The sequence below is a fragment of the Notamacropus eugenii genome, chromosome 2, assembly GCF_028372415.1.
Source record: "Notamacropus eugenii isolate mMacEug1 chromosome 2, mMacEug1.pri_v2, whole genome shotgun sequence".
Classification (NCBI taxonomy): domain Eukaryota; kingdom Metazoa; phylum Chordata; class Mammalia; order Diprotodontia; family Macropodidae; genus Notamacropus; species Notamacropus eugenii.
Genome location: NC_092873.1, coordinates 423,641,795 through 423,663,435, shown reverse-complemented (window position 1 = coordinate 423,663,435; position 21,641 = coordinate 423,641,795). Strand labels below are relative to the sequence as shown.

The 21,641-nt window shown below is 41.5% G+C and overlaps 1 protein-coding gene across 1 annotated transcript in view; it reads left to right on the top strand.

Annotated features, from left to right (window-relative positions):
• Positions 1 to 2,891: 2,891 nt before the first annotated feature.
• Positions 2,892 to 21,641, top strand: part of SMYD2 (SET and MYND domain containing 2) — an 86,341-nt gene continuing 67,591 nt past the window's right edge. The window contains exon 1 of the mRNA XM_072647854.1: positions 2,892 to 3,381. Coding sequence (XP_072503955.1) covers positions 3,191 to 3,381 — 191 coding nt within the window. The 5' untranslated portion in view covers positions 2,892 to 3,190. The remainder of the gene's footprint in view (positions 3,382 to 21,641) is intronic.

Here is a 21,641-nt window from a genome sequence, read left to right as displayed (position 1 = left end):
CGGGCACTGAGTCACCCTAAGTGAGTACATGCAAAGACCTTGACCTAAAGGGCCCAAGGTCTCCCAATGCATTGGGTCACCCTGATGAATATCTGGTCACTGGATTCAGATAGCTCTGGAGGAGAAGTGAGGCTGGTAACCTGCACAGCCCTCCCTCACTCAAAACAAAGTGCAAGTCATGTCATCATTTCTCTGACGGCGGCATGGTCTTCTTAGGCAGGAAAAGATGAACACAATTAGTTTGTTCATCCATAAAAAAATGAGGTCATTTACACTTCTAAAAGGTGACAACTCTTCTGATCTGAACCAGTGCACCACTGAGAAGTAGAAATAGCAATGGAGATCACAATACATTAAGACAGCACCTTCGAACTGCCTTCCCTTTCTTTCTCCATTAACTGGAATACCATCCAAATAGCTTGTGCCTTGGAGGCTAGGTGTGAAGCCAGGCAACTAGGCAGCATAGTGAAAAAGAGGGGCTCATTCTTCTGAGTTCAAATCTGGTCTCAGAACCTTACTAACTGTGTGACCCTGGGCAAGTCACATAACTGTTTGCCTCATCTGCAAAATGAGCTGCAGAAGGAAGTGGCAAAATTACATGTTTGCCAAGAAAATCCCAAATGAAGTCACAAAGAGTTGGACACAACTGAACAACAAAATGGAGGCTGGGCATGTCTATTCTGCAATTTTAACTTCTGGTCTGGATAAGGAAGTTACCTCTACCAATGCTATTTTGCAACTCATGTAGTACTGCCTTAGAGGTGGAGAGGTTTGGAGACTTTCCAGTCTGTGATCAGTACATGTCAAGGGTGGGACTTAGATCCAGGTCTTAATGACTCCAAGGTCAAGTCTGTATCCACTAAGACAGGCTGCTTCTCTTTGCAATCACTAAAAGGTAATTTTTTTGCCTAGAGAATTAAAATTCCAGTTATACTACTGGCCTCACCATACATAAATTGCAGAAATTTATATAATACTGTGTGAAAGCATGCTCAGTTAAGAGTAAGAAAAACCTGAATTACATACACTCTTGCCTCTGAGGCTTACTAGCTGTGTGCCTATGGGCAGGTCATTTAATCTCTCCTGTAAAATGTTTCCTCACCTGTAAAATGGGGCTAATACTATCGACCTCACAAGACTATTCTGAAGATCAAATAAAAGAATGAACATGAGACGCTATGCAATCTTCAAAGTACTACATATATTTTAAAACTAGACCTGTGATTTTCAAATGTGCTGAATGTCAATTACCATCACACAAGTTATCTCTTGTCTTGATCCTCTTCTTGCTTCTATCTATGATTCCTAAGCCTATGAAGATGTATCTGACTATATCAACTCACATGAATCATTCCCATCTTTGAATTCCAACAAGACACTCTACAGTTATATGGTCCAATACGGTCAGTGCATTTTTGTATTTTACACTGAAAATTATTTTTCAATCTTCATGGCAATCCCTTGAGGAAAGAAAGCATGGCAGCAATTACTACTGTCCCTATTTTACAGTTTGATAAACCTCAAGTCACCTGACCTCACACAGCTGCAAAGGATAAACTAGCTGGGTCCTGGGATTCCTAGGTCACGATTTATCAGCTACTTCATACAGTCTCCCAACTAGTAACCTGAAGGGAGATTTTTGAATCTCTCCTCACAGTGACCCACCCACTAGACAGAGAAGTAGCTAACTAGATTGATTTTACTGCTAGTGCAGAGCCAGGAGAGGGGAATCTGCAGCCTTGAGGCCACATGTGACCCTCTAGGTCCTTGAGTGCGGCCTTTTGACTGAGTCCAAGCTTTACAGAACAAATCCTTTTATTAGGGGGATTTGTTCTGTGACATTTAGATTCAGTCAGAGGGCCACACTTGGTCTTGAGGGTTTCCCACCCCTGGTCCAGACTACTCTCTTTGATTTAGTATTTAGCTAGCACACTGGAGCCAGAAGGCAGTTTAAACTAATGTAAACTGGAAACTCAGGAGAATACTGCACAATTTGAAAAGCCTCTAGCCTCAGGACTAGTGCTTACTGCAGCCTTTGCCTCCTATCCCTCTCATTGCTTTGCAACTTTTTCAAAGGTCTTCCTTATAATGTCTTCCCTGAGTGCCATTCCCTTCCTCCACCCCTACTGACAAGGAGAGGGTTTAGGTTGTCTTCAGGCACGGATAATTTACCTTTCTTGGAAGTTTGTAAAGGGAACTTAATTGTTTGTGTTGGTTTACATGAAACCCTAACCATAGACAGGAAGTCACGCCTGGTTTTACTACTTCGGAAAATAGGCCAGGGGGACTTCCAGTCCCGGGTCCAAGGGGCCCGGAGCTGGCTTCAGACCCCAGTTCTGCCCTTACCTATGGGAATGTGGGCAGTCCAGTCTCCCACGATATCCGTTTCCTCTCTAAGATGACCTCCAATGCATCTCGTATACGTCCCGTTGGTCCACGGGGTGGGTGGGTTTTCTGCCCCCGCCCCGCCCCCATTAAATTGTGAGCTCCTTGAGGGCAGGCACTGGGGGGGGGGGGGGGGGGAGTGATTGACCTTTTTTTGTATGATATCCCTTAGCGCCTAACACATATACAGTACGCGCTTAATAAGTGCTTGTGGACTTACTGAGAGGGTCGCCCTAGATCTCTGCATCTCTCAGCCTCGTGATGTTTAGCCCTCACGGGGGACGACCCCAGACCACCACCGCCGCCCCACCTCCACGTCAGGCTAGGGGCAGACTCACCGGCCGGGATCCCCTCTCCCGCTAGCCACACCCACTTCTCAGGTGAGCGTAGGGTGTCCCCCCTCCCCGCTAAGAGGGCGTGGGGTGGGGGAAGGGGCCTGAACCAGAGGCCCGGGGGCGCGGGGGGCCGGGGCGGCTTCCTCGGCCGCGCCTCGGCAGGTGGGCTTTAGGACCGGGCGGGAGGCTGGCAGGCCTTTCCCGGGGAGCTCGTGGGCCCTTCCAGCGCGCCTCGCCCGATTGATCTTCCAGCTCCGCACGCGGCTGGGAGCCCCCGCCCCCCGCCGCCTCGCCTCGGCTCGGCTCGGCTCGGAGGGAGGCTTCTCCTGCCAGGGCGAGCCGGGAGCGCACCGCGGGCCGCACCCCCCGCCCCGGTTGGCATCGCCCTCCGGCCTCGGGGTGCCGCGAGGAGCAGCGGCGGGGGCAGCTGCCGAGCCGGGCCAGCGGGGCGGCGAGGGCACGCTCCCAGCATGAGAGCCGAGGGCGCGCCCGGCGACGGGGAGGACGCGGGCATCGAGAGGTTCTTCAGCCCGGGCAAAGGCCGGGGGCTGCGGGCCCGCCGGCGCTACGGCGTCGGGGACCTGCTCTTCTCCTGCCCGGCCTACACCTACGTGCTCACGGTCAACGAGCGGGGCAACCACTGCGAGTACTGCTTCGCCAGGTAGGGAGGCGCCCCCACCCCGGCGCCCCTTCCCCTTTCACCCCCGTGGCGGCTGCAGCAGCAGCAGGCTGCTGGAAGGGAGGAAGTGAGCGGACGGAGCCCGCGGGTCCGCGTGGTCCTAGAGCCCGCCGGGGCCGCGGGGGAGGGGCTGTCGGGGAAGGGTCGGGGCCGGGGTCCCGGGGGCTCCCCAGGGCTCCCGAGCGTTTCCCAGCCCCTCCCCTTCGCACGTTCAGTCTGTCACCCTGACGTATTCGGACCCCGCTCGGGCACCTGGAGCTCCTTGGGCAGATGGGACCCTAGAGCTTAGCCTTGGGCACTGCGGCCCCCAGACTGTGGGGAGGCAGGCGCTGCATCTGGGTCAGTTCGGAACCGGCGGCCCAAGTTGGGGAAGCCGCGAGCGGTCCACCCGTCATGTCCCCGGGAGCCGGGCCCTTGCTGCGCATTTCTCCACGTATTTACCCAAAACTGAACTTTTCCTTTTCAGTGTGTAAACCCCAGGGAACGCTTTGATACGCTTTAAATTGGGGAGGTCCAAGGCCTTTTCATCTGGTACCCTCCCTGGCCCACTTCTCTAGTACTGTGAGTGCGGGTGAGGCTTTGGACGAGGCGACCCCAAACAGAGGCCGTGTGGGTGAGTGGATGGAGGCGGCCCTTAGGTCAGGAAGGCTTGAATTCAAGCCATGACTGACACATGATCTGGGCAAACTCACTTTTTCTACCCCGGATTATTATCAAAGTATGACTATAAATATTGCCGAGCTGTAGAGAAAGCCTTCCTAGAGTCATGAAATTGCATCTCTTGTTTAAGAACATACTAGTTTGTGTGGCACCTTGTAAACAACAACATGCCAGCACTTTCTCATTTAATGATTTCATTCCCCAAAAGTTCTGTGCCTGGCTGGGGCACCTGGGGATATCTAATTTGGTAGCTGGAGAAGTAGAAACTAATTTTGCTAATAAGTTGTGGAGTCAGAACTAGAACCCAACTCTCTGGTGTTCTGTGACTTAATTTTTCTGTCCAGAGAATAGAAACTCTGCTAGAAGTAGGTATCTGACAAAATATTTCTTACATGAATGATTACTCACCTTTCTGAATTCAAATCCGGCCTCAGGTACTTACTAGCTGTGTGACCTGGGCAAGTCACTTAACCCTCTTTGCCTCAGTTTCCTCATCTGTTAAATAAGCTGGAGAAGGAAATGACAGACCATGCAGCATCTTGGCCAAGAAAATCCCAAATGGGGTCACAGAGAATCTGGCACATTAGAAAGGACTGTACAACAACAACAGAAACCCATTGATTCAGTATGGTTTCAATACAGATGTCCTTAGACATCAATTAGGTCAATTCTACCAGTCCTGACCAAGGTTACGTTGATCCCATCAATATTCAGTATCTCTGTTAAATCTCATATCCCCCTTCACTTCCTGCCTCTCTCTTTCTGCAGTCTCCATCTTCATTCAGAAACTACAGACATCTGTCTGAAACTGACACGTCTGTTTGACCCCACCCCTTAATACACACAAACACACTCACACTCCATCTCCAGAAAGCCAGACTAAAGTCATTTAGAGCAGAAGAATAACAGACCAAAATTCTTTCAAGCCCACCAGCTTTTTTTTTTTTAAAGATTTTATAGATTTGTTTTGACAACCAGTCCCTCTACTGAGTATGTAACCCAGAGCAAGTCACTTTCTTGCCTCTCCATCTCCATGGTAAGGATAATGCATACTTGTCTCCATACTACCTCAAAGGAATGTAGTGAGAACATTGCAAATGAGATGATGTGCCGTTCAGATCCTCCAACAAAACCTCTAAAGCAGAGGCATTCTAAACCTCTTTTATGTCATGGACCCCTTGGACAGTCTGGTGAAATCTATGGCTCCCTTTTCAGAATATTTTTAAAAGCATAAAATATAGAGGGTTACAAAAGAAACATTGAAATAGTTGTAAAAAAATTAAATATATTCATGGAACCTAGGTTAAGAAAGCTAAAGGCTAATCTAATTCTTCTTGTACAGGAATTTTGTTTTAAGGAATATGGCTTAGGATAAGTTTTCCCTCCTCCACATTTTCCTGGTAATATTGTTTTAACAGCAAACCAGCTTAAACTTGTATTGAAGAAAGAAGTAAGCTCTTCAGAAATGAGACATTCTGCAATCTCAGGGTGATAGGAACTTCAGTGAGTGACGTAATTAAATTCCTCCTTTCGGGGGTGGTTCAGTGTAAAATGTGTTTCCAAGGTCCTTTAATCTTGCACCACTTTTTTAAAATTTTGATAGATAGCTCTTTGTATGGAAGACATTATTAATGTTTCATTAGCATTACAACAGCTTCAGAAAATACAAGGGTCTCCTAGCTGGGTCCTAGCCCTTTATAGGTATGTAGTCTAGTATGAAAATCCTTGGTAAAATCCTTAGAGTAAAAAAATCTGGGTATGAACCATGACTCTTACCAGGCACTGCTAAGTGCTAGGCTAGGGATACAAGTACAAATAAAAAAAGTCCCTTTATAATCTCACGAAGTAAGACAACACACAGAAGGACACTGGAAAGGAGGGGAGGGAAACCTGGTGAAAGTACCAGCTTGGGATCCTGGGTGCCCTCCTTAAAAGAAGAATTTGGGAGGTTTTTCACTCTCTATTCAAGGAGGGGAGAGTAAGAATCGATTGAGGAGCCTTTGAGTATGGGGGCTAATGAAATCTTGCAGGATGGGTTATGAGCAAGTATTTATTAATCATCTAAGATATACCAGGTACTCTTATAAAAATGAAAATGAATCTGTGACCTTAAGCTAATAATTTCGCAGATTCTCAGTTGCCTCATCTTTAAAGCAGACTTGATAATAGTTGTATTTCCTACCTGACAAGGTGGTTATCAGATCAAGTCAGTAAACATTTTTTAGCTACTATGTGTCTTGGTGTTGTACTGATCCTGGAGACACAAAGACATTCCCCCATGACCACCAAAAATGTCCCTGCTCTGAAAGATCTCACAGGCTAATGAGGAAGACAACTTGCAAACAATGGCTTATAAACAAGATACAGATAGGGTAAATTGGAGAGCATCCTGGGCACTAGTATTCAAAGTGGCGATAGGGAGGGGACAGGAAAGGATTCTAGCAGAAAGTGGGATTTTAGCTGGGACCTGAAGGAACCTAGGAGGTGGGGAGGGAGAAAATTCCAGACATAGTGAACACTCAGTAAAAATGCACAGAGATGGGAGGTCAGTATCACTGGATCAAATAGTACATGGTTGGGAGAGTAAGGTGTAAGGAAACTGGAAAGGTAGGAAGGGACCAAGTTAGGAAGAGTTTTGAAAGCCAAAAGGAAGATTTTATATTTGATACTGGAAATAATGGGAACAATCAAGTTTTATTTAAGTGACTGGGGAGGGTGACAAGGTCATACCTGTAATTTTAGAAGATCAGTTTGACAGCCAAGGGGAAGATGGACTGCAGTGGGGAGAGACTGAGGCAGGGAGACCCGCCAACAGGCTACTGTAATGGTCCAAGCACATGGTGATGAGGGTGCACCAGGTGGTGGCAGGATCAGAGGGGAGAAGGGAGGAGTTTGAGACATGCTAAGAAGATAGAATGGAAAGGACCTGGCAAGAGTAGGATATTGGGGGAGAGGGATCTGATGAGAGACAGTGAGGAAAGCACCTTGTAAATTTTAGAGCATTTATATGGATGTGAATTATGTTCTTGTTCTCAGTAAAGGAGAAAGTAACCACAATGGCAATTGGCTATTCATTCTGTGTATAGTACCATAGGGCAAATCTTTTCAGGTCAAATTTGAACTTCTGATCTCATCTTACAAGATTTGGTCACAGCAAATAGTCCCCTTCCCCATTTCAGGTATCTCTTTGCCAGTAGAGCCCCAGTTGGGAAAGTTTGCATCATACTCAACTCACTCCAATTTACTTGGTCTTAAAAAGTATACTCCTAGTTCTACTCTTGAGCTGTCTCAAAGCCACTGGGACCTAGGAGTTCTACTAATGTTGAAGTGACTGATGTTGTAAGATATGGTACTATATCTTTCCTGTGACTGTTACCCAGATTTATTCTGGATTTAGTAACGTGGTCCTTCACTCTTTTATTGTTTTCTGTCATAATGTATACTAATCTCTCCTTTTAATCAACTAGAATCAATTAAATGCCTATTTCATCAGCCATTGAACCATGCCTGTTTCCTCCCCTTGATAAGCATCTTTCTGTTCATCTATAGGAAATTGCCCTTACAGCCATACCAAAGAAAAGGGGGGTGGGGCTTTCTTATGGGGATGAAGTTGATTCTTAATAGCAGTTAATAGAGAATCTTTAGGGGAAGAAAGTAGGCATAACTTCCTGTAATAATAGATATGACAATATGCCTGTGATAATAATATCTAACATTCATATAGCACTTTAAAGTTTGCAGCACACTTAACTTACATTATTTCATCTTCCCAACAACCCTGGGATGGTAGAGAATATTATCATCCCCATTTTATGGATGCAGAAGCTGAGGCTAAGAGACTAGGCCAGAGTCACATGGCTAATAAGTTTCTGAAGCAGGATCTGAACTCAGGTCTTCCTGACTCCAAATCCAGAGCTCTCTTCCCCTAGTTTTTTTTATTGGTGGCACTCCCCAAAATAGTCATTTATAGATCAAATAAATGATACCTATTGTACTTGTGGTTAGACCATATGTGAAATATTGGGTTGGACTAGAAAACATCTGAGGTCCCTTCAAACTTTGATATCCTGTGATTGTTTGACATAAACAGTGTCACTGAGATGGGTGATTTCCAGCTGTGGTAGGTCCTGCCTTACTTCATAAAAACGGGACAACACCCCTGAACACCTTTATGTGGTTATCGCTTTACCTAATCTTTCAATGAAGACTATAAGAATACTTTAAAGTAAAATAAAAAGAATATTGGAAAAAGGGGTCAAGAAGGCATATTTGCCACATGGCAAGAAGGAGATTGCTACTAAAAAAAGATTGGATTTCTCTGTTCTTTAATCTTCAGCAGAATTCTTGCAGCTGTGGTAAGTAGTGGTCTCTTAGGACTGGAGATATTATGGTACCATATCATGCACATTTTTCATATGTGGGGGAATCTTTTCTACAGTCACTTGCTGGGGCTCAGAGGCTGGCAACACATTTGGAATGCATTGCAGATAAAAAGAAATAGCAGATTTGTAGTTGAAATTCACCAGTGAACTAAGACCATCATCTAGCACCTCCTAAAAAAACGTTCCAGAAACACAGGTCCACAAAATCATCCTCTTCAAATTTGGATCAGATCTGTTCTCCCACAAAAAAGAGTAACCTCTGGCTGAAAAGTGATATGGCCCTGTCTCTGGTGCAGCCCAGGATTGTAATCAAATTCTGTGTGATCATTGACAGGGTACTTCACCTCTACTTTCCTTCATAATGATAGGAATGATATTAGGACCTTTGATAACATCTATAGTCAACCTCTTCATTTTACATATGAGGAAACTGAGGCCCACAGAAGCAGTGATTTTTTTCCAGCACAGAGCAGAGATTCAAACTGAGATCCTCTGATCTCATAACCAGTGTTCTTTCCATTTTGCCATGCTTTTTTTTAAATAAATTTTTCCCCTTGGGAAAAAAGCTATGTCATTCAATGGAACGACAATTCAAAGCTAAGGGAAAGAATAAATTGCTTTTAGACTTTAAAAAGCAGGTAAGAGATAGAGTCTTAACTTGGATTTGCTACATGTTTTAGATTTTATCAGAACCAGAGCTACTGTGAAAGGTTGTGTCATAGTGGATAAAATGTTGGATTTGGAGTCAGGAAATTATGGATGATCAGAGAGATAATATATGTAAAAGCACTTTGCAAATCTTAAAATGCTCTGTATTATCATAGCCCTATGCTCATAAAACTCTTGAAGCAGCTATTTTTCAACCTTTATTTTACATATCTTTAGGCCCCACAATTTTTTTGCCTCAAGCTGCCAGAAAGTTAAATTTTGAAAGTATTTATGATATAGTCAGTTAAATCCTCTTGGGTGCTATTCTTTCATAATGATTAGCACTACTTTTTACAGCTTTCAAAACCCTTAGACCCTTTGTAAATACTTTTAAAAGTCTAGAGCTAAACAGTATATAGTTTGGCAACAGTCAATACTTCAGTAGTCTTAAAAGGTATACCTAATCTGGTAAGGAATATGAAGGACCTGTTTGAGAACTTGGAGTAGTTAAAGATAATTTCCAAGAAAACTTTGTATAAAATTGTCACTGCACACCTATCATCCAGTCTCCCCTTCATTAATTTCAGCCCAGTTCTCCTTTTTTGTGAATTCACAGATTTTGTGCCGTGTTTTGGAGATTCCAAAGTTACTATCCCCCATTTTTGCCTTTAAAACGAGACTTAGTAGTACTCAGGTACCAACATTTAGTGTCTGAGGTTGGCACTGCTGGTTCATCTTGGTAACTTAGACTCCCTTATTTAGACTTTGTGTGATATCCCCTTTGTGTTTATTCACTCAGAGACAACATAACGTCCTTTTAGTTTTTATACCACCTTGCTCTTGCTGGGATGTGGAGGAGGTGAGGAGCAGAACTGTCCTTAAGGGACAGTTGAAGTTCTAGTTGAAGTTCTTCATTTTATAAGTAAGGAAACTGAGGCCCAGAGAGATTGTATATGACCAGGATCATATAGCTTGACCAACAAGAAGAGATGGAACATGAACCCAGGTTTCTAAATTCCATATCTGGTGCTTTCCCTGCTATACCATTAACTTCTAAAGGTTTTTTTTAACTTAATAACCTTCACATCTCCCGTCAGCTCCAAATATTCTGATTCTTAAATAATTTTTTAGAAGCAAATTATTGCTGTATCTGTTAGGTCAGGCCTTTTGTATTTCCCTTTAATGATGCTGTTATGTTCATCTGTCTAAACTCAGAAAAGGTCGGTTTTACCCGAGCATCTTGACTTCTACTCCCTCTTTTGCACCATAGCAATGCTACTTTAGTAGCATGCTACTAAACATGCCACTGCTGAGGAAAAGTCCTGGAATACCAGATGAAAATCTCCTAGTCTTTTCACTAGTTGGTTTTAAAAATGAAAGTTTTTCCAAAGTGTTTCCAGAAGCTTAATTTACTCTTAAGGATTGCTAAAGTTAAAAAGAAATCCTAATTTAGATCCCTTCTTTTGTTGATAAACTTTGCTGATTGTTGTCTGATCCTAGGGAATGAAAGTGCCTTAGGAGTTTTCCTAATTTAATTTTGGGACATGATTAGTAAGGCATTTGCTCTCTTGATCACCCCTATTAGACACTTAAAGCAACAAGAAGAATTAACATGTAATGCTCCCAGGTTGCAAAGTAGGTTACATACATTACCTCATTTGTTCTTCACCACAACCCTATGGGGCAGGTGCTATTATTATTATTCCCATTTTACAGATGATTAGCACGGAAGCTTTGAGCTGTTCCTTTTCCAACATGGTCCATCACTTTGCTCCTTGTTAGGTAGGCTGGTGGCCAGCTCTTGTTCTCAGTGACTCACCCTACTAATGGTAGACTTAGTTTGGATGCCCTGTCAGCTTAGCACACACTACCACTCAGAACTTCCAAGTCTCAGTGAACCATCAGCTTCAGCCTCCCTGGCAGCAGAGATTATAGTCATGTGCCACCCCACCTAACTGAAATCTGTCTTTCTGTAACTTCCATTTGTTCTACCTAGTTTTGCTGTCAGTAGTAAAGCACAACAAATATAATCCCTCTCCCACATGTCAGTCCTTCAACTACTTAAAGAAAGCTATCATGACACCATTTAGTGTTGGCTTTTCTAGCCTAAATATCCCTGCTGTCCTTAACTGATCTTCTTATGACTTGATTATCAGTCCCCTTGCCAGGCTAATCATCCTCCTGAATGTATAGGGTTTAGAGCTTTAAAAGACCTTAGATATCCCCTCATCAAACCCATTCATTTCACAGATTAAGAAACTGAGTCTGAGAACCAGGATCACACAAGGTTGTAAATAGCAGAACTGATATTTGGACCTAGGCCCTCTGAGTCCCTAAGCTACTACTGTCCTTTCCATGAAATCATGCTGCTTCTTGTCAAAGCCTTTCAGAAGTGTACCCAAGACTGAACGTGGTAATACAAATGTGGTCCTAGAAAGGCAGCAAACGGCAGGATTGTCATTATGCCTGTCATGAATGCCAGACTTCTGTCACCCTAATGTGGCATCAGCCTTTTTTTATCTGACAGGTCATACTGTTGACTCATAGAGGGTTTGCAGTTCACTCAAACCCCCAGATTACTTTTCACAGAAATTGTTAACTAGCTTTGCTTCTGCTGTCCTACGCTTGTGCTTTTGGAGTTCAAGCTCAGGACTTTATAATTTATCATGATTCAATTTAATGTAGTTAGCCTCTGTCCACCATTAAATCTGTCAAGATCTTTTTAGATTTTCAAGTATTTTAGTAGTTGTCTATCCCAAATTTGTCCCCTGCAGGTTTGTTATATACCTTCATGTAAGTTGTTAAAAAAAATCATTAACAAAGTAGACCAAAGAACAGAATTTTGGGGCATTGTGCTATAAATATGGTCTTTGAATCCAGTCATTTAACCACTTTTGATTCCACCTAACTATACAGTCCTTATCTCCCTTACCTAGAAAGGATATGAGAGAATGTCAAATGCTTTGCTAAAATCCAGTTATTGGGTCTGTGGCATTGCTCTGATATGGCAATCTGGAAATGTCGGGAAAAGGAAATACTGTTAGTTTGGCATGACTTCTTGATGAATCTTGAATTTCTTCCCTTTTCTCAATGTTTGCAAACTCTCCTGTGAGCAGTGCTTTGATGCACTTTGATCCACTCTCATAGTTGTGAATGCTTTTCCCACTGTACACATCACAATGCATCTGCACCTTCTCATCCCATGTGATTTTTGTCCAGGCCTTTCCATCAATCTTCCAGTGTACAAGAAGCCTTTCCCTGGTATTTCTGTTGTCTCATGGTCGTCTGTCTGCTGTGCTTCATTCTTGATATGGAGTTAGTCCTCATTTTTTTCTAGTCATACATATCATTGAGGTCTTTTTAAAATTTCACATCTTTGATGTAAACTCTTGTTGGTAATACGAGGCAGCTTTCTTATAACCTGTGGGCTGCGTCTTGTCATTGTTTTTCGGTCCACCTCTAATTTTGATTTTTCAGAACTCATGGACTTCGGTGATTCACAGCCATCTAGCCCAATGGAAAGATATTAGCCTCAAAAGCAACAGTAATGTCAAGAGTTTGGTCCAATTCTCCAAATGATATTCAGGTGACTCTTACTTCTCTTGTTTAGTTCTGGACCCTGTTCAGTGACCATCTACAGTGGCTATCCAAGATATATGTACTGATAGAGTTACTTGGTGGGCTGGGCAATATTCATTTTTCATTGATTTTGTTTTGCAGTGTGGATGGCTAATCTAATTCTTTTTAATAGCATCTTCTAATATTTTGCCAGGAAACCTGCCTGTATTTATCGTCCCCTTTTTGATTGGATGGTGGTGCCAGAACTTGCATTAAGAGAGGGTTCCCAGGACAACTTTGTCTTCTTTCTTTTGCTCTCCATACTTTCTCCCCTCTCCTGCAGGGCTGGATACCTTAATCACCGTTCCCTTTCCCCTTTTCAGCTTTCTTTTGTCTGCTCTGTTCCTCATTAGCATGTAAACTCCTTGTAAGTCTGTCTTTGTGCTTGTGTCCGAATTCCTGTGGCTTGACACAATCCTTGGCATATTTTTTGTTGTCCAGTCATTTCTGACTCTTAGTGACCCCATTCGGAATTTCTTGGCAATGATACTGGAGTGCTTTGTCATTTCCTTCTCCATTGACATTTAGTAAGCACTTAATAAATTGACTGAAAGGACCATAAAATATGGAGACCAAACCCCTGAATTTGCAAATGGGGAAACTGATGCCCAGAGAGATTAAGTGACTTATCTAAGGTTATACAGGTATTAACAAAGCCAAACCAGGATCTGAGCACAGCTCCTTGGGCTCCAAATCCTATGCCCTTTCTCCAGCCCAATGCTGCCTTAACTGTGACTTACAAAAGAGAATTCTCATCAGTGTTAGAAAAGATGATGATCATAGTTCTATTGCTGAGACACTCCTCAGAGACTATCTAGTCTAACCCCTTCTTATTTTTACAGATAAGGAAACTGAGGTCTGAGGAAGTTAAGTGACTTGCCCAAGGTCACACAGGTTAAAAGCATGAGAAGTGGAATTTGAACCTAGTTCCTCTGATTCCAAAGCCCATAAACCTCTCCCTTTGCTATGATGATGAATAATTCTTCTAAAAACACCCAGAAGAGTTGTGCCTAAGGAGGAGCTGTTAGATAGTTATTTGGATATAACCGGTCTACTGTGGTCTGCCATAAAAAGATTGCAGATGTCTCCCCTTCAGAACCTGCAGTTTTCTGTTTTTGATCTTTCTTGTTCTTTCTCCATATTGGGGGAAGGCAGGGGGTAGGGATGGGGGTGGGGTCTTCATTTGCCTGAAGGCTAGGCTGCCTCAGGGGTATAGTCTCTTGCTGTACAAGAGATTTAGGATAGCTGGGTTATTCAGGAGTTGAACCCTTGACTTTGCCCTCATAAAGCCCAAGTTTTAACTGAATAAGCCAGTCAGGCAACCAGAGCCACACACTTCACTTTGAGTGAACTCTGTGGACAAGGTTCCCATTGCTTTCAGCGTACTCCTCAATTACAAAGGCATTCAGAAAGACACAATAGAATAGAAGGAAATCAGAGCTCTTCAAGACTTCTTTAAAGGGCAAAAATGTGCCACTGAATGGGAAAAATAACGCCAAAAAAACCCCCAAAGCAAAACATTTTGTGGTTTATGCAAACAACTTTCCTTTAGAATCTCCTCATATCATAGAGAAACCAGCTGTGACTCTCAGAAAACTTGGGCAGTCTTCTAGCTACCAGCCATCACCCCTGGCTTCTAGTACCTCCCTCCTCTTAAATCGCCTTTGTATTTACCTTTTATAATTTATTTTGTATATATTTATTTTCTATCTGTAAATATGTAGCCCCCCCCCCCCCCCAAATTGATTACAAACTTCTTGTGGGCAGGGATGAGCTTTATAGGATATCTAACTAACTGTATGTGCCAGTGTCTAGAGTATACATTTTTAAATGCGTAAATTTTCTTGTGTGGATGGTTAGGCCACACTCTTGAGTGATTATGGATCTCCTCCAAGAGGCTCTGCAGTGTTCTGGGGAGTGGCATCTGCAAAGAAGGATCTGGAGGGCCTCACGAGGTAGAGGAATCCTCCTTCAACCTGGACTTAATGCCAGATCTCTTGTATGACCATGCCAAACAGTTTTGGCAAGCTTACCTCTCCCTCTTCATGCATCACCTGATCAGAAAGTTGTCAAATGAGGTTATCTATTTAGTTATAGTTTTCAAGAAGTTTTGAATAATTTTGATCTATGCATAGGAAGTAACTTTTTTTTTCAGTTACTGAATTCTTTTTTTTTTTATTTTTTAATGTTTAACAATCACTGCCATACAATTGAGATTTTATCCCCCCCCACCTATCCCCCACTACCCCCCTCCCTCCCCACGACTGCATACAATTCTGTATAGATTCTACATATACTTTCCTATTGAGTATATTTTCACTATAGTCATGCTATGTAGTCAGACTAAAATAAATGAAAGAAATCGTATAACAAATCAGAACATGATACACAAACATGATCTGCTACATTTTGTGAGTGACTTCCATATTTCTTTCTCTGAGTGTGGAAGGCATTTTGCCTTGAGAACCACCTTTGGGATTTTTTTTTTTTAATAAGAAGTTTTTGCATTATTACAAAATTCCAAGTCTACCAGAAAAAACTCTCGCACACTGTGGTTGTTGCTGTGCACAAAGTTCTCCTGGTTCTGCTCCTTTCACTCAGCATCAGGTCATATAAGTCCTTCCAGGCCTCTCTGAAGTCTTCTTGTTCATCATTTCTTATGGCACAATAGTACTCCATTACGTTCATATACCATAATTTATTCAGCCATTCCCCAGTTGATGGACATCCCCTTGACTTCCAGTTTTTGGCAGCTACATAGAGTGCTGCTATAAATATTTTTGTACATGTGGGACCCTTTCCCATTTTTATGATCTCTTGGGGATATAGTCCTAGTAGAGATATTGCTGGGTCAAAGGGTATGCACATTTTTGTAGCCCTTTGGGCATAGTTCCAAATTGCTCTCCAGAATGGTTGGATGCGCTCGCAGCTCCACCAACAATGAATTAGTGTTCCAACTCTCCCACATCCTCTCCAGCATTTATCATTTTCTTGTTCTGTCATGTTTGCCAGTCTTATAGGTGTGATGTGGTACCTCAGAGTTGTTTTGATTTGCATCTCTCTAATCAATAGTGATTTAGAGCATTTTTTCATATGATTATAGATAGCTTTAGGAAGTAACTTGTTGAAAGAGAGCCTTTGAGGTCTGGCTATGTAGTAAGTGCTTTATAAGTGTTAGCTATTATTATTATAGATTCAAATGCTTTTTCTAGTTTGTGAGCAGTAAATGCAGAGGGACTTACTTTCTGTTTCGTAGTCAATTTTGTAATGGTAAATATGTAGTCTCCTGTGAAATGACACATCACATGAAATTTTTTGAGAGTACGAAATATTATGTCACCAAATGCAAAATGATAAAAGATGTAACTGGTTTCAGAGTTAGGTGTTCAATCAAACCATGAATTTCTGCCCAAAGTAGATTTATTTGACAAAGTCTCCAAGTATTTCAGCCCTTCCAAAACCTACTTCCCAATTTTAGATGTGAGGAATGTCCTGTCTTGTGGCAGAACTTTTTTCTCAGTGGCTCAAGATTCCTTGCATAGATTTCAGACCAAGAGCCTTACCTTCAGTGAAAGTTTCAGTGGGTGTGGACCCTCATGACACCTTCCCCATCTGAAGATTGCCTTTGGACTTCAGAATTAAAGAACTTGTGTTCTTCAATCTCTTGGAGATTTTGCTGTCTTAATCTTTTAAGTGTTACATTACTTCTGACTCATTGCTTTTTGTTCTGTTTGGCTTCTTTGAGAGAGAATTTAGTATAACAGTCATAGCTGTCCTTGGAACTAAGCGGACTTGAGTTCCAGGTATTTCTCTGACACATACTGGCTCTGTTCCTGAGTAAGCCAATAAATAGCCTTTTGGGATTCTAGGAAACTTTATTTGCAGAGAAGGATAGATAGACACACACACATATACACATACGTACATACATATCTATATATACATACTACATATACATGTAATTTAATTAAATATTTCCAAATTACTTATAAAAATTTTACATTAAAAAAATTTTTTTGAGTTCTAAATTCACTGTCCCCATTCCCCCCCTTTGAGAAGGCAAGCAGTATGATATCAATAGTGCATGTAAAGTCATGCAAAACATTTACGTATTAGCCATGTTGTAAAAGAAAACATACGCACACACACAAACCCCAAGAAAAGTAAAGTAGAAAAAGTATGCAGAGAAGATTTGATCTTCGTCTATAGTGGGAGTTTTCTCACTTGGGAGCTGCCTATAGTCACTAGAATTGTAGATCCAGTCCCTAGCCTTGTTTCCTTGTATAGTAAATTCAGCAGTCGGTTATGGTCTGGCCTTTAAAATAAATTGGATTTTGCTTAATACCCTAGAATGACATTGGGGCCACAATCCTTTGTAGACATCCCATTACCCTTAAGCCTTGTATCATCATTATCATCTCAGCATGAAGGATTCCCTGCAGACTGAAATCATTTTCCTAGAACTGCAAATTAGAAGAGGCCTCAGAAGTCATCTATCCCAAACTCGACTTGCAGAGCAGTAAAAATATCCAAGTTATCTGCCCTCAGTTGCTAAAATTTCATAAGTAGATGATACATGAATACATAGGATAATATTTCTGGGAAGGGACCTGAGAGGACATGTACTGTGGCCCTTCCAAATTCACTCTCAAATTTCAGCAATAACATCGGGACAATAGAACTTGTTTCTCTGGGTTGTTGTGAAAAGTAATTAAGATGTATGCATGTAAAATTATTTATAACCCACACAGCATTATACACATGCAGCTACTATTGCTATTATTATTAAAATCTGTAATTTTTTTAGGCTAGAGACCTTCCAGGCAGATGGCAGTCTATGATCAGTCCAAGGCAATTGCCTGAAGCATATACAAGCTAAGGTATTTGCCCATGGTCACACAGCTAGGAAGTGTCAGCTAGGGGAATTGAAACCAGGTCTTCCTGATGGTAGGTTCAACACTCTTTCCATTATATACACTGTGACAAGGTATATTTATTAAATTCTTCAATAAAGAGAATAAAAGCATTTCATTTATTAAAGGAACAAATTCATATTAAGAAACTTATTTAAAGACACTTGTGTTGTACAAGGATATATAATAAACTTGTAGGAAGAGAAGATAATCATTGTGGTTACTGAACTTTCTTACTAGTTTTTGTTTTCTTAAGAATCTCAGATGTGGTTATGAGGTGGAGAGAGAGAGGCGATGAATCAGCCAGTTACTTTGCTTTGACTTTTGTGTCTAACTCTTTGTGACCCCATTTGGAGTTTTCTTGGCAAAGATACTGCAATGGTTTGCCATTTCCATTTCCAGCTCATTTTACAGATAAGGGAACTGAGGCACACAGCGTTAGGTGACTTGCCCAGGGTCATGCAGCTAGGAAGTGTCTAAGGCCAAATTTGAACTCAGGAAGATAAGTCTTCCTGACTCTAGTCCCTGAAACTCTATCTACTGTACCACTTAGCTGTAATTAATAATGTAATTAATGTAATGGAAAGAATGTTGGACTTGAAGTTAAGTGACATTTGAAATGTACCTCAGATGTGAGCTGTGTTACTCTTGGCCAGTCACTTCACCTAAACCTTAGTTTCCTTGTCTGCAGAATGGGAAAATAACATCTGCTGCCTCACCAAATGAGATCACATATATATAAAGCAATTAGCAATTCTGAAAATAAAATATAAATGCCAGCTATTATTATTCCCAGCAGTGATTCGAAAAACAATTATAATGCAAAGTCTGTGCTAGTGTTTTTTGGGTTTTTTTGCTGATAAATACTCTTAAGAGGACTTACTTTGGCGTTTCATTTCAAGAAATTTTTGTTAGAAAGAAAATTTGATTGCTTTGCCTTCAGATGTTAAGAAAGCTTTGCTGGCTTCAGGCTCTCATCTGACACAACATTCCACAAATATCACACTGCAGTTTTGGCAAACCCTTCTCTGATCTGAGCCAGTCAATAAGCCTAGTTTTTCATTGATCGGTGTTCTACTTCTGGCCAGATGTGAATTTTCTGTTTTACTTTTTGGGGAGCCAGTCAAACTGTGCTTCATTTTTGTTGTCAGGCATAGGCAAATTTGAAGAATTTGATCTGATTATTTTTATGAACAAAACAAAAGTGTCCTTTGCATTGCCTCCACTCATTTTTAAAACACTCTTATGTTTTGTTGGTAATTATGTTTCTCAAAAAGATACACTAAGTAGATCCTTACAACACAAAGCTATAATTATTATAACAACTACCTGACACCACTGAGGGAAAAAAAAAAAGCCAAACGATTATCTCCCACTGCCTAGGGGTTGATGGTTGATTGCAAGCCCTGGTGCTATCTATGTCTTGCCTAAAGACAGGAGAGGGCCCCTGCTTTCCCAAGTGTGTGTGTGGTCAACGTGACTTTCCCACCTAGGACAAAAGTTTGTGCCTGTTCATGCAGAATTAAGAGATATGTCTTGCCTTATCTCAAAAGTCAAGTTTTTTGTTCATTTATAGATTTTTAAAAGTTAAGGGCCTTTGGCACTAGAAGTTTTACAGATTGGTAAAAATTAATTGCCCATTCGTGTTGAATACGTTGCTGGCATCATAGAATCATATCTTTAGAACTCTAATGAATTTTAGAAAGCTTCTAGTAGTCTCTTCTTTATATTGTAGTCCCCTTTGGCAGTCTTATGAAGCCTGTGGACCCCTTCTCTGAAAAATATCCTAAAATACTGTTCTGAGATGGGCCTGCCTCCCTTGTGACTTAGGTTCAATACTGAAAACAAAGTGATTCACATGAAGATCATTCAGTAATTAACAAAAGGAAATTTACTGAATCATAACAGGATAGTCAGCAAAGAGAGACATTGAGGACACTTCAAATTGATCATTGTCTGAGTTACCTATCATGATCCTCCAGCCAAGAGTCAGAGCATGCCTGGAGCACCTGTTGCCTCCCTGTACTTGGATCACCAGGAAGTAAGGCCAGCAACTTGAGCCACTAGTCCCTTGAACCCACCAAAATTTCAGTACCTTTTTTAAGGAGAAAAATTAGCTTCACTTTTCTGGGTGCAAGGATTAGAATATTATTCCTACCACAGATTCCAAAAATAAATACATAGGATTACTAAGGAAAAGAATATTTTATTAAAATATTTTTAGCTACTAAATATAAATATACTTAGTTATTAAAATATTTTAAAATAAAACATTTTTAAAAATCAAGTTCACAGGCCACCAGGTTGAAAAGTCATGTTGTAGTCTAATTCCATCATTTTACAGATGAAGAACCTGAGGTCCCGAGAATTAAATTATTTAGGGAGCAAAACATTGATCTAATCCAGGGGTGGGGAACCTGTGGCCTTAAGTCCACATGTGGCCTTGTAGGCCCTTAAGTGTGGCCTTTTTACTTGTTCTGTAAAATTTGGATTTAGTCAAAAGGCCACATGTGACCTTAAGGCCCCAGGTCCATCCCTCCCCCCACCCCCAAAAAAGAATCTTCAGCAAGTATTCATGCAGCTTACAGTTACTTAGACCCTTCAGTAAAAAATAGCTCACAAGTCCCCAAGGCATAGCCTATGCAACTATTAGAAAGTTCATCAATAAAATGGGGATAAAATAGCATTTCCCTTGCCCCCTTCTGAGGTTTTCTGTGAGGAAAGTGCTTTGTAAACCTTAAAATATTAATTATAGAATGTAAACTTCTTAAAAGTAGGAATTGTATTATTCTTTGTATCTCCTGTGCCTCGCATATTCCAATTCTGGAACATAGAAGCACTTAACAAAAACTTGTTGTTGAATTGTGTCTGATTCTTCATGATCCCACTTGGATTTTTTTTTGGCATGGATACTGAAGCAATTTGCCATTTCCTTCTGTAGGCCAGATTTGAACTCAGGAAGATAAGTCTTCCTAACCTCAAATCTGGCACTCTGTCCACTGCACCACCTACCTACCTACCCCCTAAGAAGAGCTTACTGATCAGTTAGTTAAATGATGGAAATATGGGCTACTATTATTGTAGCCTGACACTTGAAGTCATCATTATGTCTAAAGCTGCCTTTTTTTAGTGGATTCTTGGGGAAAAGGAGATTTTCTGGCTTTTATTGATCTTTGAATCCTGTGGAAGATTTCCAGTAGCATGGGTATGGACTAATATATTTGCAGTTCTTCCATGGGAAGTAGGTTCCTTTTAACCATCATTAACACCATCCTAAGAGTCTTTATAGGAAAACTAGGGCAAGGAGACTCTTTAATCCAGGATTTCATTAGCTGGGCATCTTATTGCTTGTTACTTCCACACATCTACAAATAATATAGTTGATGCACCGAGCTAACAAAGGTGCTGGAGGATCCTAAAGTACCCCCTCTTGAAGAATCTAAAAGAGGCTAAAAATGGTGATCATGGAATCTGGGTTAGAAGGTACCTTTTTGGTGTTGTTTAGTCATTTTCAGTCATGTCTTACTCTTCATGATCCCTTTTAGCTTTTTCTTGACAGAGATACTGGAGTGGTTTGTCTTTTCCTTCTCCAGCTCATTTTATTGATGGGGAAACTGAGGCAAACAAAGTTAAGTGACTTGCCCAGGGTCACACAACTAGTAAGTGTCTGAAATCAGATTTGGACTCAGGTCTTCTTTACTCCCAAATCTATTCACTACCTCATGGGTGTCAAACTCAAATAGAAATGGATCCCTTCAAGCTGCACATTGACTCAAGAAACCTCAAATTAACATTTTATCTGTGTTGTATTGTCATTTTATTTGCTTTTTCAAACATTTCCCAATTATATTTTAACGGGTTGGGCTGCAAGTTTGCTACCTTTGGGCTACCATGCTGCTTCTCAGAGAGTTTGGAGAAAGTAGAGAACAGTGTGGGCTGGAATAGTTAAAAAGAAGTCTCCGTGAAAGAAGTGGGACTTGAGATTGGATCTGAAGAATGAGTAGAACTTGAAAAGAGAGGG